The sequence below is a fragment of the Callithrix jacchus genome, chromosome X (genome assembly GCF_049354715.1).
Source record: "Callithrix jacchus isolate 240 chromosome X, calJac240_pri, whole genome shotgun sequence".
NCBI lineage: Eukaryota > Metazoa > Chordata > Mammalia > Primates > Cebidae > Callithrix > Callithrix jacchus.
The window spans coordinates 148,023,421-148,044,195 of NC_133524.1; the positions used below are offsets into that span (position 1 = coordinate 148,023,421).

The window sequence follows — 20,775 nt, forward strand, 5'->3', positions numbered from 1 at the left end:
GCACATCTGTGATTCCCAAGCCCCTGGGAGAGACCCAGGGAGGCTCAGGGGGCAGAGTGCCAGGAGGCAAGTTGGCACCTCCTGCCTGGCCCTCTGGCTCTGACCCACTTGGAGCATTTGCCTATCTGATTGCATTTCTCTGCCAAGCTGTCCTTGCCTCGCCCAAGCACTCCACCCTTCCCCCAGCCCTTCCCCCAGCAAGCCATGGATTTCCCCATGGAGAAACAGGATGCTGTGGGTGAATGAAGGAGAGAAAGAACTAATTCTTACTTGGCATGTGGTTTATCTCTAGTCTGTGAAGCTTCCCAGGGGCTGCCCAGGCTTACTATTAGAGGGGTACACAGTCAGTCCTCCACTGGATCAGTAGCTTCTTGAGTGCACAAGGTAGCCTGTATTGTATTCTGGCACAAGTAAAGGACTGGCAGAATGGCCTCTGATTAGGGTCCCTAGAGAGTGATTCTAGCCCTGGTCTTTCCCTCCCGGCCACCAAAGGCAGCACACCTACTCTGTGTCATACACATTGCATCTTAAAAATATTTAATTACACAATTTGTGCATGAACACATTCTCCCCAAAAAGACAAACATTGCAAGCATTGCTAACAGTCCCTTGCACCCCAAATGCCAAGTCCCTCCACAGAGATATTTCACATGGTTTGGTTGGTGTGTATCCTCTCAAACTCCCTATGCTGCACCTATATGTACCCCAGGCGTTGCACGCAGGATGTCATTTAAGCCTCCACAAGCAACCCCCCTGAGGGAGTGGCTTGTCTTCCCAGCTGGCTGTACAGGTGGGCAAAGCTTCAGTCCTCCATTTGTGTAGTTCCCTGCCCTGCCAAGTGGGCCCCGGGTCCCCTGCCAGTCCTGGGAAAAAGCTGAAACTCAATATTCCAGTTCTTTTATTACAGGCTGGCTTCTGGCAGCTGGGGGAAGGTGGGAAGAGGAAGGTGGGCATGTGAGGAGGGGAGCATGAGGGTGCATGGAGGGGACTCTGGTGTACCCAGCAGCAGCTCGAAATCCTGACTTCTTGGAAAGGAGCCCAAAGCTCATCACCCCAAGGGGCTTGCCTTGTTTCCCTTCCCTAACCCCAGCCCTTCCTGGATTATCCCCCTCAGGCCAGCCCTACCCCAAGTGCCTCTTCTCTGAGATCTCTGCCTGGCTTGACCTTTGGCCAGGTGGACTAGCTAGGATTGTGCCAAGGCCTGGAGGCAAGTACACCAGGACTGTGAGCTGGTAGGTTTGAGTACCCAAACACAAAGCTCTGGGCATGCTCCATGCAAAGGAGGGCTCCTCAGGGAGCTTGGGAGGGGCTGGCTCCTGGATCTGGGCAGGCAAGCAGCTTACACAGCCAGGCAGCCCAGCATCCAGCTGTCGCCTGCCAAGAGCCTGGGGTGTACAGGGCTCACAGACAGGCCAGTTTCTCCAGTGGGCAGGCAACACCCTGGGCCAGCACCTTGAGTTTGCCTTAGCCGTGGGCATGATGTCTTCTCGGTCTCTGCCAGCTTCCCCTGCTGGCCTTGGGCAGGGTGGGTCAGCTTCCTGACCTGGAGGCTGCAGCTGAGTTGTTAGGTGCTCAAGGGCCCCACTGGCCTGAGGGGCAGGACCGGCAGGCGATCTCTGCTGGCTCCAGATGCTGATGAGCCCCAAAAGTTTGTCTCTGGAGGTTGTACAAAAGGACCAACAGATGCTCACTGTGGCCAGGAGAGCCCCTGCCTCTGAAGCCGTCTGATTGGTGAGGAAAGGGGCTGACCTTGGGCTGATACCTTTCTGTGACCATGGGCCCGTTGCCTCCAGGGGGTGCAGAGCCAGAGTCTGCGAAAAGTGTGTGGGCCCTACCACCTGGCTTCACATGGTCTTCAAGTGCATGGGCTGCCAAGGGAGCTGAGGAAACTGGCTGTGTTGGGAAACTTTGTGCCCTGTTAAAGTAGCCAAATAAATTACTTGGGGCTCTAGGAGGGTGGAGGCACTGAGTGCCACACAAGGCTCGTCCTGAGGCAGCGAGGACTTTTTCCTTTCCCAGGAGAGTGCCAGGGAGGGTTACTGGAGAAGAGGGGCTGAGGGCCTGCCCAACAGGCAAGCTTCAGTGGGAGGGAGGGGGAGACCCATTGGCCTTCGCTGCCTGCCTGACTCTGAGTATTTCTGGGCTCCCCAGCCTCAGAGCATGGGCAGTGTTCACCTGGAACCTGTAGTTCTGTGCATATGACAAGCAGTGGAGGTAGTGGTGTGGGTTTTGTGGGCTTCTCCCAGGAACCATGCTGGGATTGCAGCATTCTGCCATTTGGGGCAATCCATGGGGGGTGAAGCCCTTGGAGCTTCTGGCCAAGGGAAGATTCTGGATCCAGGCAGCAGGCCTGGTGCAGAGACAGGCTCTCAGGGCTGCTGCAGGCCTGGCACCCCGTTTGGGCTCTCCAGCTGTTCTTGTATCCATCTCAGCTTGAATCCAGAATGGCAAGTGTAGGCTGTGTCCATGTGAGACTGTGGTCATAGGAGGCAGCTTCATCTCTGCACATCCTGCCAGTAGCTGGGTCCCTGGGCCCCTCTTTCTGCATAGCTGGGCCCCCTCCAACTTCTCCTTGGCACCACTCAGCACCACCTTCTCCACAGGGAGGGACTCTAGTGCTTGGACTGGACACAAGCATGTGGCAGATAGAATGTGTACCTGGCTGGTCCTCAGGTATCATGGTGGCCACAAAACTACCAAGACCAGCTGTGGCCCCACCCCGCTAAGCTCCAACACAAAATGGTCCCATAGGAGATGAGGCTGCAGAGTTGTTTCTAGTGAGATCCTGAAGGAGTGTGAAAGCCCAAGTACAGAGTTTAGAATGTATTATTTAGATGATCCCTCCATCCATCCAAGAAATACCTGACATGATCCCTAATCCCAGGATGCAGCAGGGAACAAGACACATGTGGTCCCTGCTTACATGGAAGTGAACATCCAGTAGGGACAGACAGTAAGCAATTAAATCTGTAGTTCATTATCAGGAGATGACAAATCTATGATATAAATAAAGTGGGATACAAGTGAACACGAAACAAGGTAGATTTGGGGGAGTACAGAGCAAGATCAGGGAATTCATTCATTCATCCATTCATTCATTTATTTACTTGCCGAATGCGTATCAAACACTTATTATATGCTTCACTGGGTTAATGACTAACAAAATTAGATGAGTCCTTTCCATATAAATTTTATGTCTAGCGTGTGGCCTTCTTTCCATGGGTTTTAAAAGAGGAGCAACAGACAGGACCAGGTGTGGTCCTGTGGAACTCGCCTTGGTGGCATGGAAGGTAAAGGAAAGGAAGGGCTGGGATCTGAAAATACAGAAACAGTGAGGCTGTGAACAGAGTCTGGCCAAGGCCCAGGGCAGCCGCAGGTCACAATGGATGGAGAAGAAGGTGCTGGAGAGAGATTCCAGCAGAATAACAAATACTATTTGGGGAGTGGGTGGGAGGTATCAAGGATGACTCCTAGGTTTCTTAATTGAGCACATGTGAGGCAAAATGTGCCTTTCTCCAGATAAGGTGCTAGGGACAGAGGAGCTGGGGCTGAGGGGCAGAAGTTCATGGCAGTTAGAACATGTTGGTTTCAAGGGCCAGTGGCTGCCTCTAGGAGATGGAGATGGCCCATGGGCACCTGGAGATGTGGAATTCAGGAGGGGCTTCTCAGTGAGGACAGGAGCATTTAGGGAGGTGAGCTACAATCACTAGGGTCCAGCCTGTCTTGGTCGACCTTCTAGAAGGAGCCTCCCCTGGGATATGGGCTATATGTGGCTGATGCCAGGTATATTGCCCCAGCCCCATCTTTGTCTGTAAGGAGACAAAGTCTCCCTTGGCAAAAGCAGCCCGACACACTGGTGTCCCCACTAGAGGTTTCAGCCCCTTGTCAAGGTGGTGATCAACCATGCTGGCCTGCCAAGCCTCTTGGGCAAAGCCCTGCCTCTTGTGCATCCTTCTGGAAATTTTATTCTTTCAACAAGTAGTTCTCAAGGACTTAGTGCATGAAGCTGCTGTACTGGAGCCTGAACTCAGGGAGGCTGGGGTTGCTCAGACTCAAAGGCCCACTGCCTGCCTAGTGAGTGCTGGGGATGCTCTCCACCTCCAGCTCCTGCAGCTCACCTTACCACCGCAGGGTCCTCTCACACTGTCCCTCCTGAGCCTGGGCACAGGGTCATGGCAGCTTCCGCACCACACTCAGAAGTCAGCCCAGGAGCCTGCTGCTTCCAGTGCAGTTCTGATCATACCTCTCTTTTTAGTAATTGCCGAATCCCTGGCTCCTTTTGCCTTCCAGGCTGGCCCTGTGACTGAGTGTGCTTCTGGAGTCAAATTGCTTAGGTACGAGTCTGTGCAATGATGGGGACAAGAATAGTGTCGGCTTTGTCAGGTCGTCATTAGGATTAAATGAATTAACTTATGTCAAGTACTTAGCACAAGGTAGCTGCTGCATGAATGAGAACCTGCCCCTGAATCACCAGGTTCCAGCTTCCTGTCAGGGATACCCACTGCTTCCTCTGGGACTTCGCTATCGCTGCTTGCCCACGCACCTCCCTGCTTCCCTGCCTGCCTGCTCTACCGCCCTGCCCCCATGATGTCTACGACTCTCCCCTGTACCGTTCTCTGCCTGCTGCCCAAGACTTTTGCTGCTGCAATGGAAAATATCTGATACTAAAATGTGTCAGATATTGCCTATCTGGGGACTAGTTTCTGGCTAAGATGTGTAGTAGTCTGACTCTGTAGGCTGTTAACCATGGAAGAGATCCCTTCCCAATCTCAGTGAAAAAACTTTGGCTTGACCCGGTATTAACTTGAATCTGAAATCAAAATGGGCTGGATTTTTGCTGTTGTTGTGGTTTTAAATTAAGGTTTAAAGTAATATGTTATTTTATTATACAGCCCTATAACCTCCCTTCCTGACTACAGACACCACACATTACAAAACAGAATATTGGATACTATAAAAAATATACAAAGGAAAACAATTTCCCCACCTCCTCAGAATTGAGACATAAAGTCTTGATCTTGTGAGTTTATGTATCTATGTGTGAATATATATCACACATGCATGCATGGACTAACATTATTAACATTACAGAATATTCCATTTTGAAACCTGTTTTCCCCTAGACAAAAAGCAGTCTTTTACAATAGCGATACCGTTTTAAGGGCTGCATAGTATTCCACCCTATGGTCTTGGTTCACTGGGTTAGTTGATGAATTCATTAAGGTATACATCACTGTGACTAGCAACCTTGCACCGACATTTTTATGATTTTACTGTTTTTATTTTTCCATATGTTGATTTCTGAGATCTCTGTTTATTAAATAAATAAATTTGTTTTTCTCTGTCAAGCATTTTTTTCAGTGTGTTGTATGCCTTAAAATTTTCGGTTTAGTGTGCATTTATGTTCAATGTTTTCTTTCATGGTATTGTCTTCCAATCTAAGTATTATATAAAATGTTTCCTCCAGTCTCATCATCATGGTTTTGTAGTTTACATTAACATTTGTTGTTGGTGCATAGAGACTATACATGTTTATGTGGTACACATGATATTTTGGTGCATGCATACAATGTGTAATAATCAAATCTGGGTCACCAGGATGCTCATAATCTCAAACATTGATCATTTGTGTCAGGACTATTTCAAATGTCCTCTTTTAGCAGTTTTGAAATATGCTCTAAATTATTAACCAAAGTCTATTTAAAACATTTCTTTTTATTTTCAGTACTTGTTTATTGCACTGAAATACACAAGTATTGAGAAATCCAGCACAGTATTGTGTAGAAATGGTGATAGTTCACATCCTTTTAAAAATTTCTTTCCTTCAGGCTCAGCACTTTTCTGAGTTCTGTTTTTTGACATTCCTCAGAACTTTGCCAAGTTCTAGCCTTTATGTCGTTTTCTCTCTCTCTCTCTCTCTCTCTCTATCTATTTCTCTCTCTCTCTCTCTCTTCCTTCCTTCTACCCACCAACATGTATGCAATGCTTTTCAAGATCCATCCGGTGCTGTGTAGGGATGCAGTGGACAAGAACACAGACACCGATGCCTGCTTTCAGACGGTACACACTCTAGTGCAGGCAGTATTGGCAAGAAGGGTAGCATAGTCTGAACACAGGTTTCACCCCAGGACCCAGGAAACTTGGCAGAAAGCTGAAGACAGGGAGAAGGAACCCAGGAATGCTCTTCAGGGAGAAGTTAGAATGCCAAGCCACCCTGAAAGCCGGCAGTTGAATGTCTGAGGGCCCAGTCAGTCACAAATGTCTATCTGTCAAAGGGCCGATGGTGGCGATAAACAGCGTGACTTGAGGTAAGATGAGCTGCAGTTTTCCAAGGGCAGTCAGAGAGTAATGTCCAGTCGGAAGTTGGAAGGAAAGCCTGAAGCTTAGCAGAGAGGTCTTGCTGTCACTTGTGCCTTTGTTACTGGATATTACATCCCATTCATATTTCTTGGGCAACTTTTACGATTTCCCTATTATCAGTGGATGTGAGCAATTGGGTACTTATATGCCTTGGTGCAGTTTTCACTGATGCTTGGCTTTTGGTTGTTGCTATTGTTGTTTTCTGATTCTCTTTTCTTTCTGTGCTACATTGTGAATAGTTTCATTGTCTAAATAAATATTGTAAATTCATTTAAGATAAGTTTGTCTGTACATTCACTAATTCCTTCTTCTGCAATATCTGGTCATCTGTTAATCCCATATAGTGTAATTTTCATCTTAAAAATTATAGTTTTCATCTTTAGAAATTTGATTTGGGTCATTTTATATATTTCATGGCCCTACTTCGCTTTTCAAACATATAGAATACAGTCATATTAGCTGTTTTCATATACTTGTCTACTAATTGTACACCTGTGTCAATTCTGGGTTTATTTCAATTGATAGATTGCTGCCTCCTCATTATGAAGAAATTATCCACTGTGATTTTTACTTTGTTGGGTGCTATGTGTTTTTGTAATTCTAGAAACATTCTTGAGCCAGTAGCCTATGAACCACTAGGTTTTCAGTTTGGCTGGTGGCATCAAGCACTATCCCAGTGAGAGCTGGGAAGTATAGTGTCTAATTTGGGGGGATGCTTCTTTCCTAAGCTGTGGATAACCACCTCATGACTGTGTGCTAATAAGTACTCAGCTGAATACTTGGAAAGACTCTTTGCAGGTCTCCAGACCTCTCTCTGTGCAGCTCTCTCCTCTGCAGCACTCTGGTCTGCAAACTTTCACTCTCTGCTCTGTCTCCTTAGCCCAGGGAGGCATCCATCAGGTTCCACCTGCATTCCGTTCTGTGCCATGGCCTGGAAACTCTCACAAGGGAGTAATCTGGGGCAGTCACAGGATTCATCTCATTTGATCCTGTCTCTTAAGGATGGCTGTCTTTTGTAGCCTAATGTTTATAGTCTTGAAAACTGTTGTGTCATGTATTTTTTCTAAGTTTGGTTATTTCATTCTCTAGGAAAAGTCTGATTCCTGTTACTCAATGTTGGCTAAGAGGAAAAGTGTTGCATGTTCCTTTAAAATCAAATAATTGATAGAGCAGGATCCTATGCTGTACAATGGAAGTAAAAAGAGAGGGAGTAATCAACTGGGACAAATGCAGGGACCATTGAGCACCTACTATGTGCCAGGCACTGAGGAAATATGGTAGCTTGGATTAACATGGTAATGGTGGAGATAATAAGTGATTGGATACAAGGTATGTTTTGGAGGTAGAGTCCGTATGATTTGCATATATGTAGAATCCATGGGGTATGAAAAAAAAAGAGGAGTGAAAGATGATGCTAAGGTTTGTGACCTGACTAACTGGGAGTATGGCATTGCCTTTACTAAGATGCAGATGATTATGGAAGAACAAGCTTTGGAGGAGAAGATAAAGAACTCACTTTTGGACATATGGAGACTGAGATACCTATTCAAAATCCAAGTGGTTATGTGAGGGAAGTAAACTAGAGTCCGTGGAAAAGGTTGAACTGCTGTTAAGAGTTTGCAATTCATCAACATACAGATGTATTTAAAGCGATGAGACTGGAGAAGGAGGTGATGAAGAGAGAAAAGACAAGAGGTCCCTTTAAGGGCTGAGTTTGGGACATTCCAACATTTAGAGTTGGGGAAGAGGAAGAGGCCTCTTCAAAGAACACTGAGAAGTGGCCAGTGAGGTAGGAGGAGAATGAGGGAAGTAGAATCCATTATTTCAAGAAAGATGGAGTGTATAAACTGTTAGATGCTGCTCGGAAACAGAATAGAATATGAAGAGAGAACTGACTTGGGGTAAATCGTGTTCCTGTGTGTCTCTTACTCTGGGAGCACTGCTGAGATAAGAGACTGCCACTCTTCTTTCTAAACCAGCACCCAGCACAGAACCTGGCACACAGTAGGTGCCTTGGGGATGTGTATGAGGTAGATGAGTGGATGAATGGGCTGTGAACTGAAACTTCTAATCTTGGTTATATGATAAACTTGTTCCTTCTCTCTCTAACTTAAGTTCTCTAAGAAGGAATTTTCCTCAAAATGCTTTCAGTGAACTCCTTGACTAGGCTGGCTTTTCTTTAGAGTCTCAGTCAGGCTGGCAAGTCAATTTGTGGATAAGGAGAAAAAGAGGCCTACAAGTCCACCTTGACTGTGGCTAAGTCATGCCCTTTTGAGGACCCCACTGCTCATCTAAGATCTGTTGCCCATCTCTGTTCTCTTTGGCAGCTACATGGTCTGTCGTCTTCCTGTCCTCACACTTGTTGGGAATCCCCTGTCTGTCCTCGCAAACCTTCCGGCCGCCTCCTCCAAAGTCTGCAGCTACTGCTGCCTGATGTTCTGAAGATGAGACCCCTCCCATTCCTTGCATTTCACTTAGAACACTGGGGTTTTGCAAGAGTGAATCCCTTCAACTGTCTCATAGCCTGTTTCTCAGCAGCCCCTTCTTCTTGTCCTGGATCTGTCTCCTTTCACTTCCGCTGGTACATGAACCTTCCCATTCCACCCTTCTTTCATGGCTCCATCCTCAACTGGAGTTTCTCAGAAGCACATGTATTTTTATTATCGACTGAATTCCTCCTCAAAACCTTTAAGCTTGCTTTATTATCTTCTTGACATAGAATTATAACAACAGCAACACAGAGAACCTTTGTCAGCCCCACATCCCCCTCCAGTTCCCACTTTATCTTTCCTCTTTTTTTGGGGGGTCAATCTCTTACAAAGAGTGAGGTATGTGCTCTATGTCTTATCTGTCCCTCCTACTCCTCGCTTGAAACTTCATGAACCATGTTCTCTTTGACTACTACTCCTTGACATCCCCCAGATAAGATCCCCAGCAAGGCTCCTATTGTTCCACCCAGTGCCCGCTCCAGCTCTCATCTTGGGAAAGAAGTACCCGGCATAGGGCACTTATCTTCCTGATATGGGAGTGGGGCATTGGCCTTGCAGACAGCTCCCTTCCTGCAAGTCTGCCCTCCCTGGGAACTCACTCATCTTTCTCACATTCCCAGCGTCACTCTCCTTCACTCACTCAGCCCTTCTGCCATCTTTCATGGTTGCAGCTCACTAGAGCTCTACCCTTAGCTTTTCTCTGCTCTCATGGTATAGGGATGGGCACATCCCCCCAAACGCTTTATCTGCAATGTAAACCCTGGTGGTCATGTGCCCCCTCCAGTCCAGACCCCAGTGAATGCTGAGCCATCCACAATCTGCTGCAGCAGGTGTGGAGAGTCATGTTGAAGGCTTGACACCAGGCCAAGGCCTTGGGGATGAAGGGCAATGGGTGGACAGAACCTTGACACTTTTAGAGGGACAAAGAACTCAGGACAGAGGCTGCTTGGATGTGATAAAGGAAAAAAGGAGTTATGGGTGACCCCAGGATTCCAGCTTGAGTGACTGGGAAGAGGGCAGGCCCCTTTCAGAGGTGGGTAAATTTGATGAGCTGATTTGACATGATGGTAGCTGGAGTCTTGGGACTTGGGGTTTCCTGGAGAGGGTGTATACATGAGACCCACCACCCCAACTGCCTTGTTTCCAGCAAGCAGCCTGAGGTGGTAGTTTCTGACAAAGAGGAGTGTATGCAGGCAGCCAGGCTGAGGGATCGGCCTATTCCTGGTACAGAAGGAGCAGGAGTCACGGGGTAGGGGAATCTGTCTTTGTGACAGAACCTTAGAGAGGGTATGAACATGAGCTGTGTCCCTAGCACTGGCCTGGCACTGGATTACAGCCCTTTTGATCTGTCATCTTCAGTTTCAACACCACCTTTTCCAGGAGGCGAGCCCTGTCCCTCTGGTGTGAACGGCTCTGGCTTTGTTTGCCTGAAACTTTTTGTTTCCATGGTCCGCTGCCTCCAGGGTCCAAGCAGGGACTCAGTGATGCTGGTTCCTTTTCCTCAAGTGCCCTCATTACTATCCTGGTGCCCTAGTCCCACAGAGAGCACCAGGTGAGCATCTCTGAGGCTGTTTGACGCGCCTGCCATCGCCATGGTGACAGCTTCAGAGGCTGGAACAAGCTTGGGCGGGGGTTGAGGGAGCTCCAGGAACAGCTTAGGGACTGTGGGTCCAGCAGCAGGGGCTGTGGGAAATCTGGGGCTTAAATATTGGGGTCCTCCACAACTCTGGCCCGGGCCCTCACTCTGTCTCCTCTTCTTTTGTGATCCTACCCACTCTCTCTCTCCATTGCTCCCCACACCCACTGCTTCCATCCATTCTCCTCTTAGATAGCTCTGCCCTCTTGTCTTGGTCTCCATCAGTGCTCTTGTCCAGCCTCCTTCCCGCCACCCCACCTTCACCCTTGCTCTCCCTCTAATGCAGGCTCCACAGAGCAGCCAGAGGGATCCGCCCTTGTCACACTCCTGCTCTGCACAGAGGAGAGAGCCCTCACTATCAAACCACCAAAGCTAAAAGAAAACAAAAGAAACAAAAACTGTTTAAGCCATCTTCCTGTGCCTACGCTTTTAGCTTTAGTGGTTTGTATGAAAAAAATATATACTGTGGTAAAATAAAAAACACTTTTTTGTAGTTTTGCACTGTTTCCATTTACAATTACATATTAGGGTTGGGGGAGTACGCTCATTGTCTTGACCCCTGGGGCCTGGCAAGTGGGTACTTGGCTACATGTACGCAATCATCCGTGTACCACCTTCATGTGACACTAGAACAATTATCTATATAATAATTTTCTTTTTATCAATTTTCAGTAGGCTGAAAGTTCCATGCTAACCAATCTTATCCATAACGTCAAGGGTGCAGTTGGCCAGGTGGCCCTGGGTTATAATCCATCCATTCACTTGCCACTCTCCCACTCTCTGTGGGTGTCAGGGTCCTCTGGAACCTTTTTCATGGCCTTCTTCCTGGCAGATAAGGGCTCTGGTTGTACATGGAGGATGACTGAAAAAGCGAATGGCATGAAGAGCTCCCCAGCCAATAGTCACAACCATCGTGCAGCCCCTGCCATCAAGGCCAGTGGCAAAGATGACCACAGGACAAGCAGCAGGTGAGTCTGTGTGGCATCAGGGAGGAGGCGGACACTGCTACTTCTCCCACCTCTGCCTCATCGTCACAGAGCCAGCAGTCTTTGTCTCCAGGACACCCTCTTAAAAGATCATGGAATTTCTAAGCACAACCCTGGAGGGGAGACAAGTCATGCACTGAGAACCCTGGGTCAACTCTGCTCTTTCTTCTGCAGGCCACACTCCACAGCTGATGATGACACCTCCTCAGAACTGCAGAGGCTGGCAGATGTGGATGCCCCACAGCAGAGAAGGGGTGGCTTCCACAGGTGGGTCCCACCACTATCTTATTGCTTCCCCCTCCTACCCGTAGGGCATGCCAGGGTGGCTACCATGGCCCTCCTCTTCACAGTCCCACTAGTCCTGTCCACCAAGACCTCAAGGAGCACTGTCAGTGCTAGCCAAACTTAATTCTTTCCTCCTGAGGCCTGGGCAAACCCCAAGGCAGGCAAGCTCAGAGGGACCAGAAGAGGCATCCCTTAACGCTTGGCTGTCTCAGCTTCAGGGAGCAATACCCTTCCCAGTAGAGAGGCCTGGGTAGAGGACCCAAAGCCTCTCTATCCCAGAGTTACAGGCTTCATAGGGAAAGCAGGAATCTCAGGGAAAGCTTTTTTCCTGACAGGTCTTGCCTTAACACAACCTCCATCTTGCCCTGAAGACATCCTGTTTGCTCTTCTCACCATCAACTGAGATGGTCTTCCCAGGACTGCACTCACCATCATGCCTGAGTCCTAGCCCCGTGCTCTACGTGCTGGCCTTTACACCAGCTTTTAGCACATGTGAAATCATGGCCTGGCCTGTTTCTTGGTTTCACCGTCCTTCTTTCATCTTCCTCAGTGGACAGTGAGCTCCTGGGGACAGGTGCTCTGTGAACAGCATGAATCTTGGCTCATACTTTCTTTCTCTTACCTCTAGGATAGTTCACCTGGTGGGGGTCATCAGAGAGTGGGCCAACAAAAATTTCCGACAAGAGGAACCTAGGCCTGACTCATTCCTCGAGCGTTTTCGTGGGCCTGAGCTCCAGACTGTGACGACACAGCAGGGGGATGGCAAAGGCGACAAGGATGGCGAGGACAAAGGCACCAAGTACACTGTTCATCCTGTGGGGCTCAAATGGGCTCCAAGCACGCAATGGAAGAGCTCACTGGGGTTTCTATGCTATTGCCAGGGGCTACGACAAGCCCTGCTGTAGTAAGCAGAGTGGAGGGCAAGGGTGACTTGCAATGTTTTCAAATCCAGAATATCTCCATTGTGTCCCCCCAACAGCCAGTGGCCTACTTGCCATAAGAACCTCTGGTGTCTTTTCTCACCTTAGTTGCCTCTTGCCAGATGTCCTATTGCTGCACATTAATGTACAGCCTAGTTCCAGTGGTCAGGAAATGCTGAGAGGGTGCACTTAGGGAGTGCCCTGGAGGGGATGCCAATCTCAGCTCCATTGTGGGTGGGGAAGTGGGTCTTTGTAAAGGGCTGAAGAAGAAGGGCTGAATGATGGAGCAGGACAGCATGGGGAGGGCAGAGAAGGCAGAACTGGAGGTTCTGTCCTTTGAGGCATGATTAGGCAACTGCAGATGTCTGGCTAAGCTGACATTCCCCATCTGTGGCCAGTGGAAGGAAAGGTCCTTTGCCAAAGCAGGGCACAACATCGGGGAAAGTGATTTGGAGGTTGGAGGCCAATGACCTAAAAGGGAGGCTGAGGTAGGCGGGAAGTTTATGGTGCTCACTCGCCTGGAGCCACTCTCTTTAGGGAGGGATGTGGGAATAGGGCTAAGCCTCCATTACCATCCTGTGGAAATCCCTTCCCAGGCCCTGAGACCCACTACTACTGAAAGTTCTGCCCCTTGACATGCCCTCTGGTCAAGGGGCCTGCAAGGTGCATGGGAGCCAATGGACCTATCCTGATTCAGAATGGGAAGATAGGTGCCTACCCCCATGTGAGCTCCACTCAGATGCCCAGTACCAGGTTGTAGGTCCCTGAAAAATGGGGCCCTCAGCCTGAAGGATGGGTTGGGCCCTTAGCCAACCCATCCTTCACCCCACATATTCCTGTAGGTAGTGCTTTCTCAGGCACCTCTGGTTTCTGGGATCTGGGGTGCTATCACACTGAGGGGACCTGATCCCCAAGCCTGGCCTTTGTCTGTCTTCTCAGGAAGAAATTTGAACTATTTGTTTTGGACCCAGCCGGAGACTGGTACTACCGCTGGCTGTTTGTCATTGCCATGCCTGTCCTTTACAACTGGTGCCTGCTGGTGGCCAGGTGAGCAGAATGGGGCCCAGAAGGGGTAGCCAAAGTCGCCCAGTCTTCAGACCCTGGGATTGACAAGGCAGTAGTCCCTGGCTACCAGTGGCACCTCCAGTTTCTCTTAACCGCTGCCCTCTCCCCATTTGATATGCCATGAAGATTTCTTGTCTGTCTTGTGTCTGGGGCAACTGCAGTGGCTCCACGAATTTATGGTGCATCCTCCACATTTGCAACAAACATACTTGATAGAGAACTAGGATTTGGTGATGCCACTCCCTCCTCACAAACCCTTCAGTGGCTCCCCGTTGTCCACAGGATGAAGTTCAAGGCCTAAGTACTGCCTTCAAACTCCTCTGGACCTGGCCTTTTTCTCTTGCTCCACCTTCTGGACACACCCCAGCCACAGCATTCACCTCTTTTGGATCAGAATATGCGATTTTCCACTTATGGAGATTCTTCTCCTTGCAGGCTCAGTTCAAAAGCCACTATCTAAATGTTCCCTAACCCCATCCTACTCCATCCCTATCCCAGCCATTCATGTAGCAAGGATTTGACTGAGCATCTCATGTGTGCTCAGTGCTGGGGATAATGTGGGGAGAACAACAGCCATGGTCTCTGCTCTCCTGGAGCAGTCTGAGACTAGTGGCAGACACTGACTCTAAACCCGAAATGAAACAAATGACCAGGATAATGCCAGGGGCTGGTGGCAGGGAGCTGCTAGAGAAAGGGTGGTCAGGATCAACCTCTCTAAAGAGTTGATGCCTTAGCTGGTGGGAGGGAGGCAGCTAATTAGATACTTGAGGATGGTGGAGGGAGCATTCTGGGCAGAAGAAACAGCAAACGCGAACACTCTCTCAGGATGGCCTACTGTGACTGGAGGCTATGAGTGAGTCATCACTGCCATGGGCCAGCTCTGCAGTCGCATTGAGTCTAAATGTGACCAAGTAGTCAGAATTAATGGTTCTCCCCTTTGGCTAGTACCTCACTGGACAATCATCCTGGGCTCTGTCCCTGCCTTGGCCCTCTCCCCAACCCTCTCCCTACTCAGTTGCCAAATCCTGCCACTTCCTTCTAAAAAGTTCCTGCAGCCTCTAAACTTTTCTCCATTCCAACTCCTACCCTCTTTCTCATGTATTGGCTAGCGCTGCATGTTGGGTGCTGAATAAGGTGTATGTTGAGGAGATGAGCATGGAGGCGGTTCAGTTGTATGCCGTAGTTCGTTCTTCCAAGGGCTTGTTCATTCATTCAATTCACAGCCATTGAGCCCTCAAATCCTGGTGCCCTGGGTCAGGCATGGGGCATGCCATAATGACTAGGAGGGGTCCCTGCCTTCCTGGAGCTCACAGTTCAGAGGGTGAGACAGAAAATTAATGGCCAATGGTGTTGTCTATGTAGTGGTGTCTATGTAATGAGGAGGGGTGGGGAAGAAGCTGCTTATAGATAAATGTCTCTTGACATCAGGCTGACTGTGACTGAATGATGCCCCTGGTAGCCATCCCAACCCATGCACACAGTGAACACTTAATTTAGGGCCTCTAGGGTACCTTTGGCTTGCTTCGAGGGTGAAGCTAAGCCCTGTCCTCCTGCAGAGCCTGTTTCAGTGACCTACAGCACAGCTACTACCTGGTGTGGTTGGTGCTGGACTATGTCTCAGATGTGGTCTACATTGCAGACCTCTTCATCCGATTACGCACAGGTCAGTGAGCAACTGGGATGCAGGTAAGTCTGAAGGCCTGAGTCCAAAATTTTTGGAAGCCCAGTGAATGGTGTTGGACTAAATTGCTGGGGTGGGACTCTGGTAGGTGAGTACCCTTCTTTGAACCTCATGGTCCTACATGCTTAGAGAGGTTTGGATCTGGGGGTGTTCTCTTACAGTCCTTCTGGCCAGCCCTGCTATGTGAGCTACATCCCTCCTTGGGAAGGAAGTTTCAGTAAGCAGTATTTTCATGGCCTATAGGGAAGGATAGACCTGAGGGCAGAGGGCCATGCTGGCTTGCATCTCTACTAGGTTTCCTGGAGCAGGGGCTGCTGGTCAAAGATACCAAGAAACTGCGAGACAACTACATCCACACCCTGCAGTTCAAGCTGGATATGGCTTCCATCATCCCCACTGACCTGATCTATTTTGCTGTGGGCATTCACAGCCCTGAGGTGCGCTTCAACCGCCTGCTGCACTTTGCCCGCATGTTTGAGTTCTTTGACCGGACAGAGACACGCACCAGCTACCCTAACATCTTCCGCATCAGCAACCTTGTCCTCTACATCTTGGTCATCATCCACTGGAATGCCTGCATCTATTATGCCATCTCCAAATCCATAGGCTTTGGGGTCGACACCTGGGTTTACCCCAACATCACTGACCCCGAGTATGGCTACCTGGCTAGGGAATACATCTATTGCCTTTATTGGTCCACACTGACCCTCACCACCATTGGGGAGACACCACCCCCTGTAAAGGATGAGGAGTACCTTTTTGTCATCTTTGACTTCCTGATTGGCGTCCTCATCTTTGCCACCATAGTGGGAAATGTGGGCTCCATGATCTCCAACATGAATGCCACGCGGGCAGAGTTCCAGGCTAAGATCGATGCCGTGAAACACTACATGCAGTTCCGAAAGGTCAGCAAGGAGATGGAAGCCAAGGTCATTCGGTGGTTTGACTATTTGTGGACCAATAAGAAGACAGTAGATGAAAGGGAAGTTCTCAAGAACCTGCCAGCCAAGCTCAGGGCTGAGATAGCCATCAATGTCCACCTGTCCACACTCAAGAAAGTGCGCATCTTCCATGATTGTGAGGCTGGCCTGCTGGTAGAGCTGGTACTGAAACTCCGTCCTCAGGTGTTCAGTCCTGGGGATTACATTTGCCGCAAAGGGGACATCGGCAAGGAGATGTACATCATTAAGGAGGGCAAGCTGGCAGTGGTGGCTGATGATGGTGTGACTCAGTATGCCCTGCTCTCTGCTGGAAGCTGCTTTGGAGAGATCAGTATCCTTAACATTAAGGGCAGTAAAATGGGAAATCGACGCACGGCTAATATCCGCAGCCTGGGCTACTCAGATCTCTTCTGCTTGTCCAAGGATGATCTCATGGAAGCAGTGACTGAATACCCTGATGCCAAGAAGGTTCTAGAAGAGAGGGGTCGAGAGATCCTCATGAAGGAGGGGCTGCTGGATGAGAAAGAAGTGGCAACCAGCATGGAAGTGGACGTGCAGGAGAAGCTAGGGCAGCTGGAGACCAACATGGAAACCTTGTACACTCGCTTTGGCCGCCTGCTGGCTGAGTACACAGGGGCCCAGCAGAAGCTCAAGCAGCGCATAACGATTTTGGAGACCAAGATGAAACAGAACAATGAAGATGACTACCTGTCTGATGGGATGAACAGCCCCGAGCCGGCTGCTGATGACAAGCCATAACGCCTGGGGCCCAACTGCCTCTCCATCCTTGGCCTTGATTCCAGGAGCTAGAGGAGCTATTTAGATCTCCGGATTTATATGAATTACCTTCATGTCCCCTGAATTCTCTCCAAAGCGTCTCCGACTCCAGGTTTTTGGCCTAAACATCCAAGATTCTGCCTCCAAGTTTAGCCCAAGTTTTTGGAGAGTACAGACTGTGTTGGCTGGGCTTCCGGGAGCTTCAGCCTGCCCAAGTCTGAGGAAGGGAAAAGGGAGAAGCTTATCTGTCTTCCAGGGGTCTGTCTGGGACTGGGAACCTGGATAATGATCTGCTCTGAAGAAGCCCATTTGCAAAATGACATACACCTTGCTGCAGTACTGCCCCCCTCTGGCTCTTTTGCACCTAGACACTCCTCCCTTGGTTCTGGCCGCCACTTTTTCTAACATGGTTTCTGAATACTCCCTTTCCTCTGCACATGCATGTACTTCGAGCACCGACTATAGACATTTAGGCCAGGTCCCCAGTGTCTGTCTCCCATGACAGGCCAAGGAATGTGATAGTGTTGTTGGGAGAGGGCAGGAGGGTGCCCACTCAGGGCTGTTCCTCCCCATCACACACTCCAGTTCCTGCTCTGTGGATTGATTGGTCTGTTTGCTAGCCAGGATGGGGTCTCTGCAGACTTCTCTGGACCAGGGAGATGGACCAGGCTTCTGGTCCATTCCACGGCATGGAGTGAGAAGCAAGGCAACTGGCAATTGTCCACCTGGAGACAGGGGTAGCTGGCAGCTCTGGCCACCCCTTCCTCTCTGCAGAGCATTTCTGAAGAGGCACTGAAAACGGCTGCTGGTGTGGAGACTCTTCAAGTTAATAACTGCATTAGAGGCACCTACAAGTTCAAATTCCTTTGAACTATCGGTGGTTATTGCTTAACTCTGCTATCCACATTCTCCCCCTCCCTCCATGAATCCCTCTCTTTTCCCTATATGGATGTCCATCAGTATTCATGAGGGATTGCTTTCAGGAGTCCCCATGAATAACAAAATTTGTGTATGTTCAAGTCTCTAATATAACATGACATAGCATTTGAATATAAACTATGCATACCCTTCCATACTTTAAATCATCTCTTGATTATTTCTAATACCTAATACAATGTCAGTGCTATGGAAATAGCTGTTATACTGTATCTGCTCTTTGTATTATTTCGATCTTTTATTTTTTTTCCTGAATATTTTCAATCTGCCATTGGTTGAACCTGCAGATGTGAAATGCAAGGATGTGAAGGACAGACTGTACTTTTCTTTGCTCCTAACCAGAACTTTTTCAATCTGAAATACACTCTGCTGCCTTCTCTTGCCTGCCTAAGCCTTATGGGTCCTTCAGGGCTTAGCTCTGGCACCACCGTCTCAGAGAAGGCCCACTTGACCGCAACCACTCCCACACTAGTCAATCATCTTTATAGGCTCCTACAGTGCAAAACAGACTCTCTGTCCTGGTTTCATAATGTGGCATCTGTTTTGGTGGACTTCGTTTCCCCTCTAGGCTATGGGCAAGGTCAAGATGATCTCCCTCATGGGTCTCTTTGCAGCTTCAGTGACATAGCTGGCACAGAGGAGCATTCAGAGAACATTTATTCATCGAGGGAGTAAGTGAATACAGGAATGAGCGAATGAATGAACAAAGAAACACAGCTGGCCAAACACTGGCTCTGCTGGGGGAGTTAGGGAAGATCTCCCGGAGTAGCACAACTTTCAGTCCTGAAGGACGAATACTGATTAGTGGGCAAGAAAATCTAGGTGCAGACTCAGAGGCCTTCCTGTTCACATGCACAGCACTCACTTATTCATGTACTTCTTGTGGTGAAATACACACACAATTTACCATCGTAATCACTTTTAAGTGTACGGTTCAGTAGTGTTAAGTATATTCACATTGTTGTGAAAACAATCTTGAGAGTTTTTCATCTTGAAACTAAAACTTTGCCCCCATTAAACAATTCCCCATTGCTCCTTCCACCCAGCCCCCGGCAGCCACCATTCTACTTTTTGTCTCTATAAATTTGACTTCTCTAGGGATCTCATATAAATGGAATCATACAATATTTGTCCTTTGTGTCTCGCTTATTTCACATAACATAACATCTTCAAGACTCAACCATGTCATAGCATGTGTCACAATTTCCTTCCTTTTTAAGGCCAAATAATATTTGATTGTATATTTTGCATATGTGTATATTTTTTGATGAGCACCTGGGTTGTTTCCACCATTTGGGTATGGTGAATATTCCTATACACGTGGTTATACAAATAGCTCTTTGAGACCCTGTTTTCAGTTTTTTTGGTATATAGGAATGGAATTGCTGGATCACATAGAAATTCTATTTTTATTTTTCTGAGGAACCATTTTCTTTTTTGTGTGTCGCCAAGACAGTGGCATCATTTTACATTCTCACCAACAGTGCACAAGGGTTCCAATCTCTCCACATTCTCACCATCACTTATTTTCTATGTTTTTAGTAGCCATCCTAATGAGTGTGAGGTGGATCTTACTGTAGTTTTGATTTTCATTTCTCTAATGAGTGGTGATTTTGAGCATATTTTCACAGGCTTCTTGGCCATTTGCATATCTTTTTTGGAGAAATGTATATTCAAGTTCTTTGGCCATTTTTTTATTGGACTGTCAAGTTGTAGAAATTCTTTATATAGTATGGATATTAACCCTTTATCAGATATGATTTGAACTATTTTCCTTATTCTCTAGGTTGCCTTTTCACTGTGTGACCATGTGAATTGTGTCCCTTGGTGTACAGAAATCTTTAATTTTGTTGTAATCTGGTTCATCCAGTTTTGCTTCTTTTGCCTGAGCTTTTGGCATCGCCATTCCTTTTTATGTGAATTCATCCTTCTAGCCAGGCTTCTTTTCCATTTAGTGTACTTTCTTGACCTCTTCCCTAGCTTAGAGGAAGAAATCTTAACCAGGGGAAGATTCACCTGGAGGGAGCTGCATCATTACATATCCCTAAGTCCTGGTCCCTGAAAGTTGCAGCATGAGGGATAGGCATTCATAATGGAGCAGTGGTTTGTGTACACTCTCCCTTTGGTTATTGGGCTTGGATGAAAGGCTCTAAACCCCTCTGCCTCAAGAGAACCCCCAGCAACAGGAGGAGTCTTTGGAGACCCAGCCAGCTCCTTGCCAATACCCTCATTACTAAGGTTGCACTCAATTCAGTTTTTAACCATGTCTTTGAACCAGGACAATATGTAATTTTTGCAGGTGTAAGATGGTACTGGAGCCAGAAATGGGGGCACGACTGCATTAAAATTTTTTACCTTGTTTTCAGCAAGAAATCTGCAGTGTTCTCTCCAGAGCCTGGTTCGCCCTCAGCCCAGCCCCAACAGGTGCCTGATTTCCAGCGCACATCATGGGGTGGACATTGTGTCTTGGATTTGCTTTGCCCCAGGGCAAGGCAGACATCTTCTCTGGATCACATGGAGAGCCCATTGGTTTAAGACACAGACTCCAGGGCTCAAATCCCACCACTTTCCAGCTTTCTTTTCCCCAGATATCCTTGGGTATAATCTCTCACAACTTTTTTCTGTGTCTTGAATGTCTATATTCTCTTAAGCTTTCAGGTATTTTCTTTTATGTGTATATATATTTGAAGTACGTAACT

General features: G+C 48.2%; 1 protein-coding gene across 1 annotated transcript; it reads left to right on the top strand.

Annotated features, from left to right (window-relative positions):
* The first annotated feature begins 1,353 nt into the window (after nt 1-1,353).
* On the top strand, nt 1,354-19,203 carry CNGA2 (cyclic nucleotide gated channel subunit alpha 2). Its single transcript, XM_017968689.4, has 7 exons — nt 1,354-1,731; nt 11,318-11,453; nt 11,646-11,738; nt 12,385-12,555; nt 13,616-13,723; nt 15,298-15,404; nt 15,717-19,203. The coding sequence occupies exons 2-7, from the start codon at nt 11,344-11,346 to the stop codon at nt 17,120-17,122; spliced, it is 1,995 nt and encodes a 664-aa protein (XP_017824178.1). The 5' UTR covers nt 1,354-1,731; nt 11,318-11,343; the 3' UTR covers nt 17,123-19,203.
* The last annotated feature ends 1,572 nt before the right edge of the window (nt 19,204-20,775 follow it).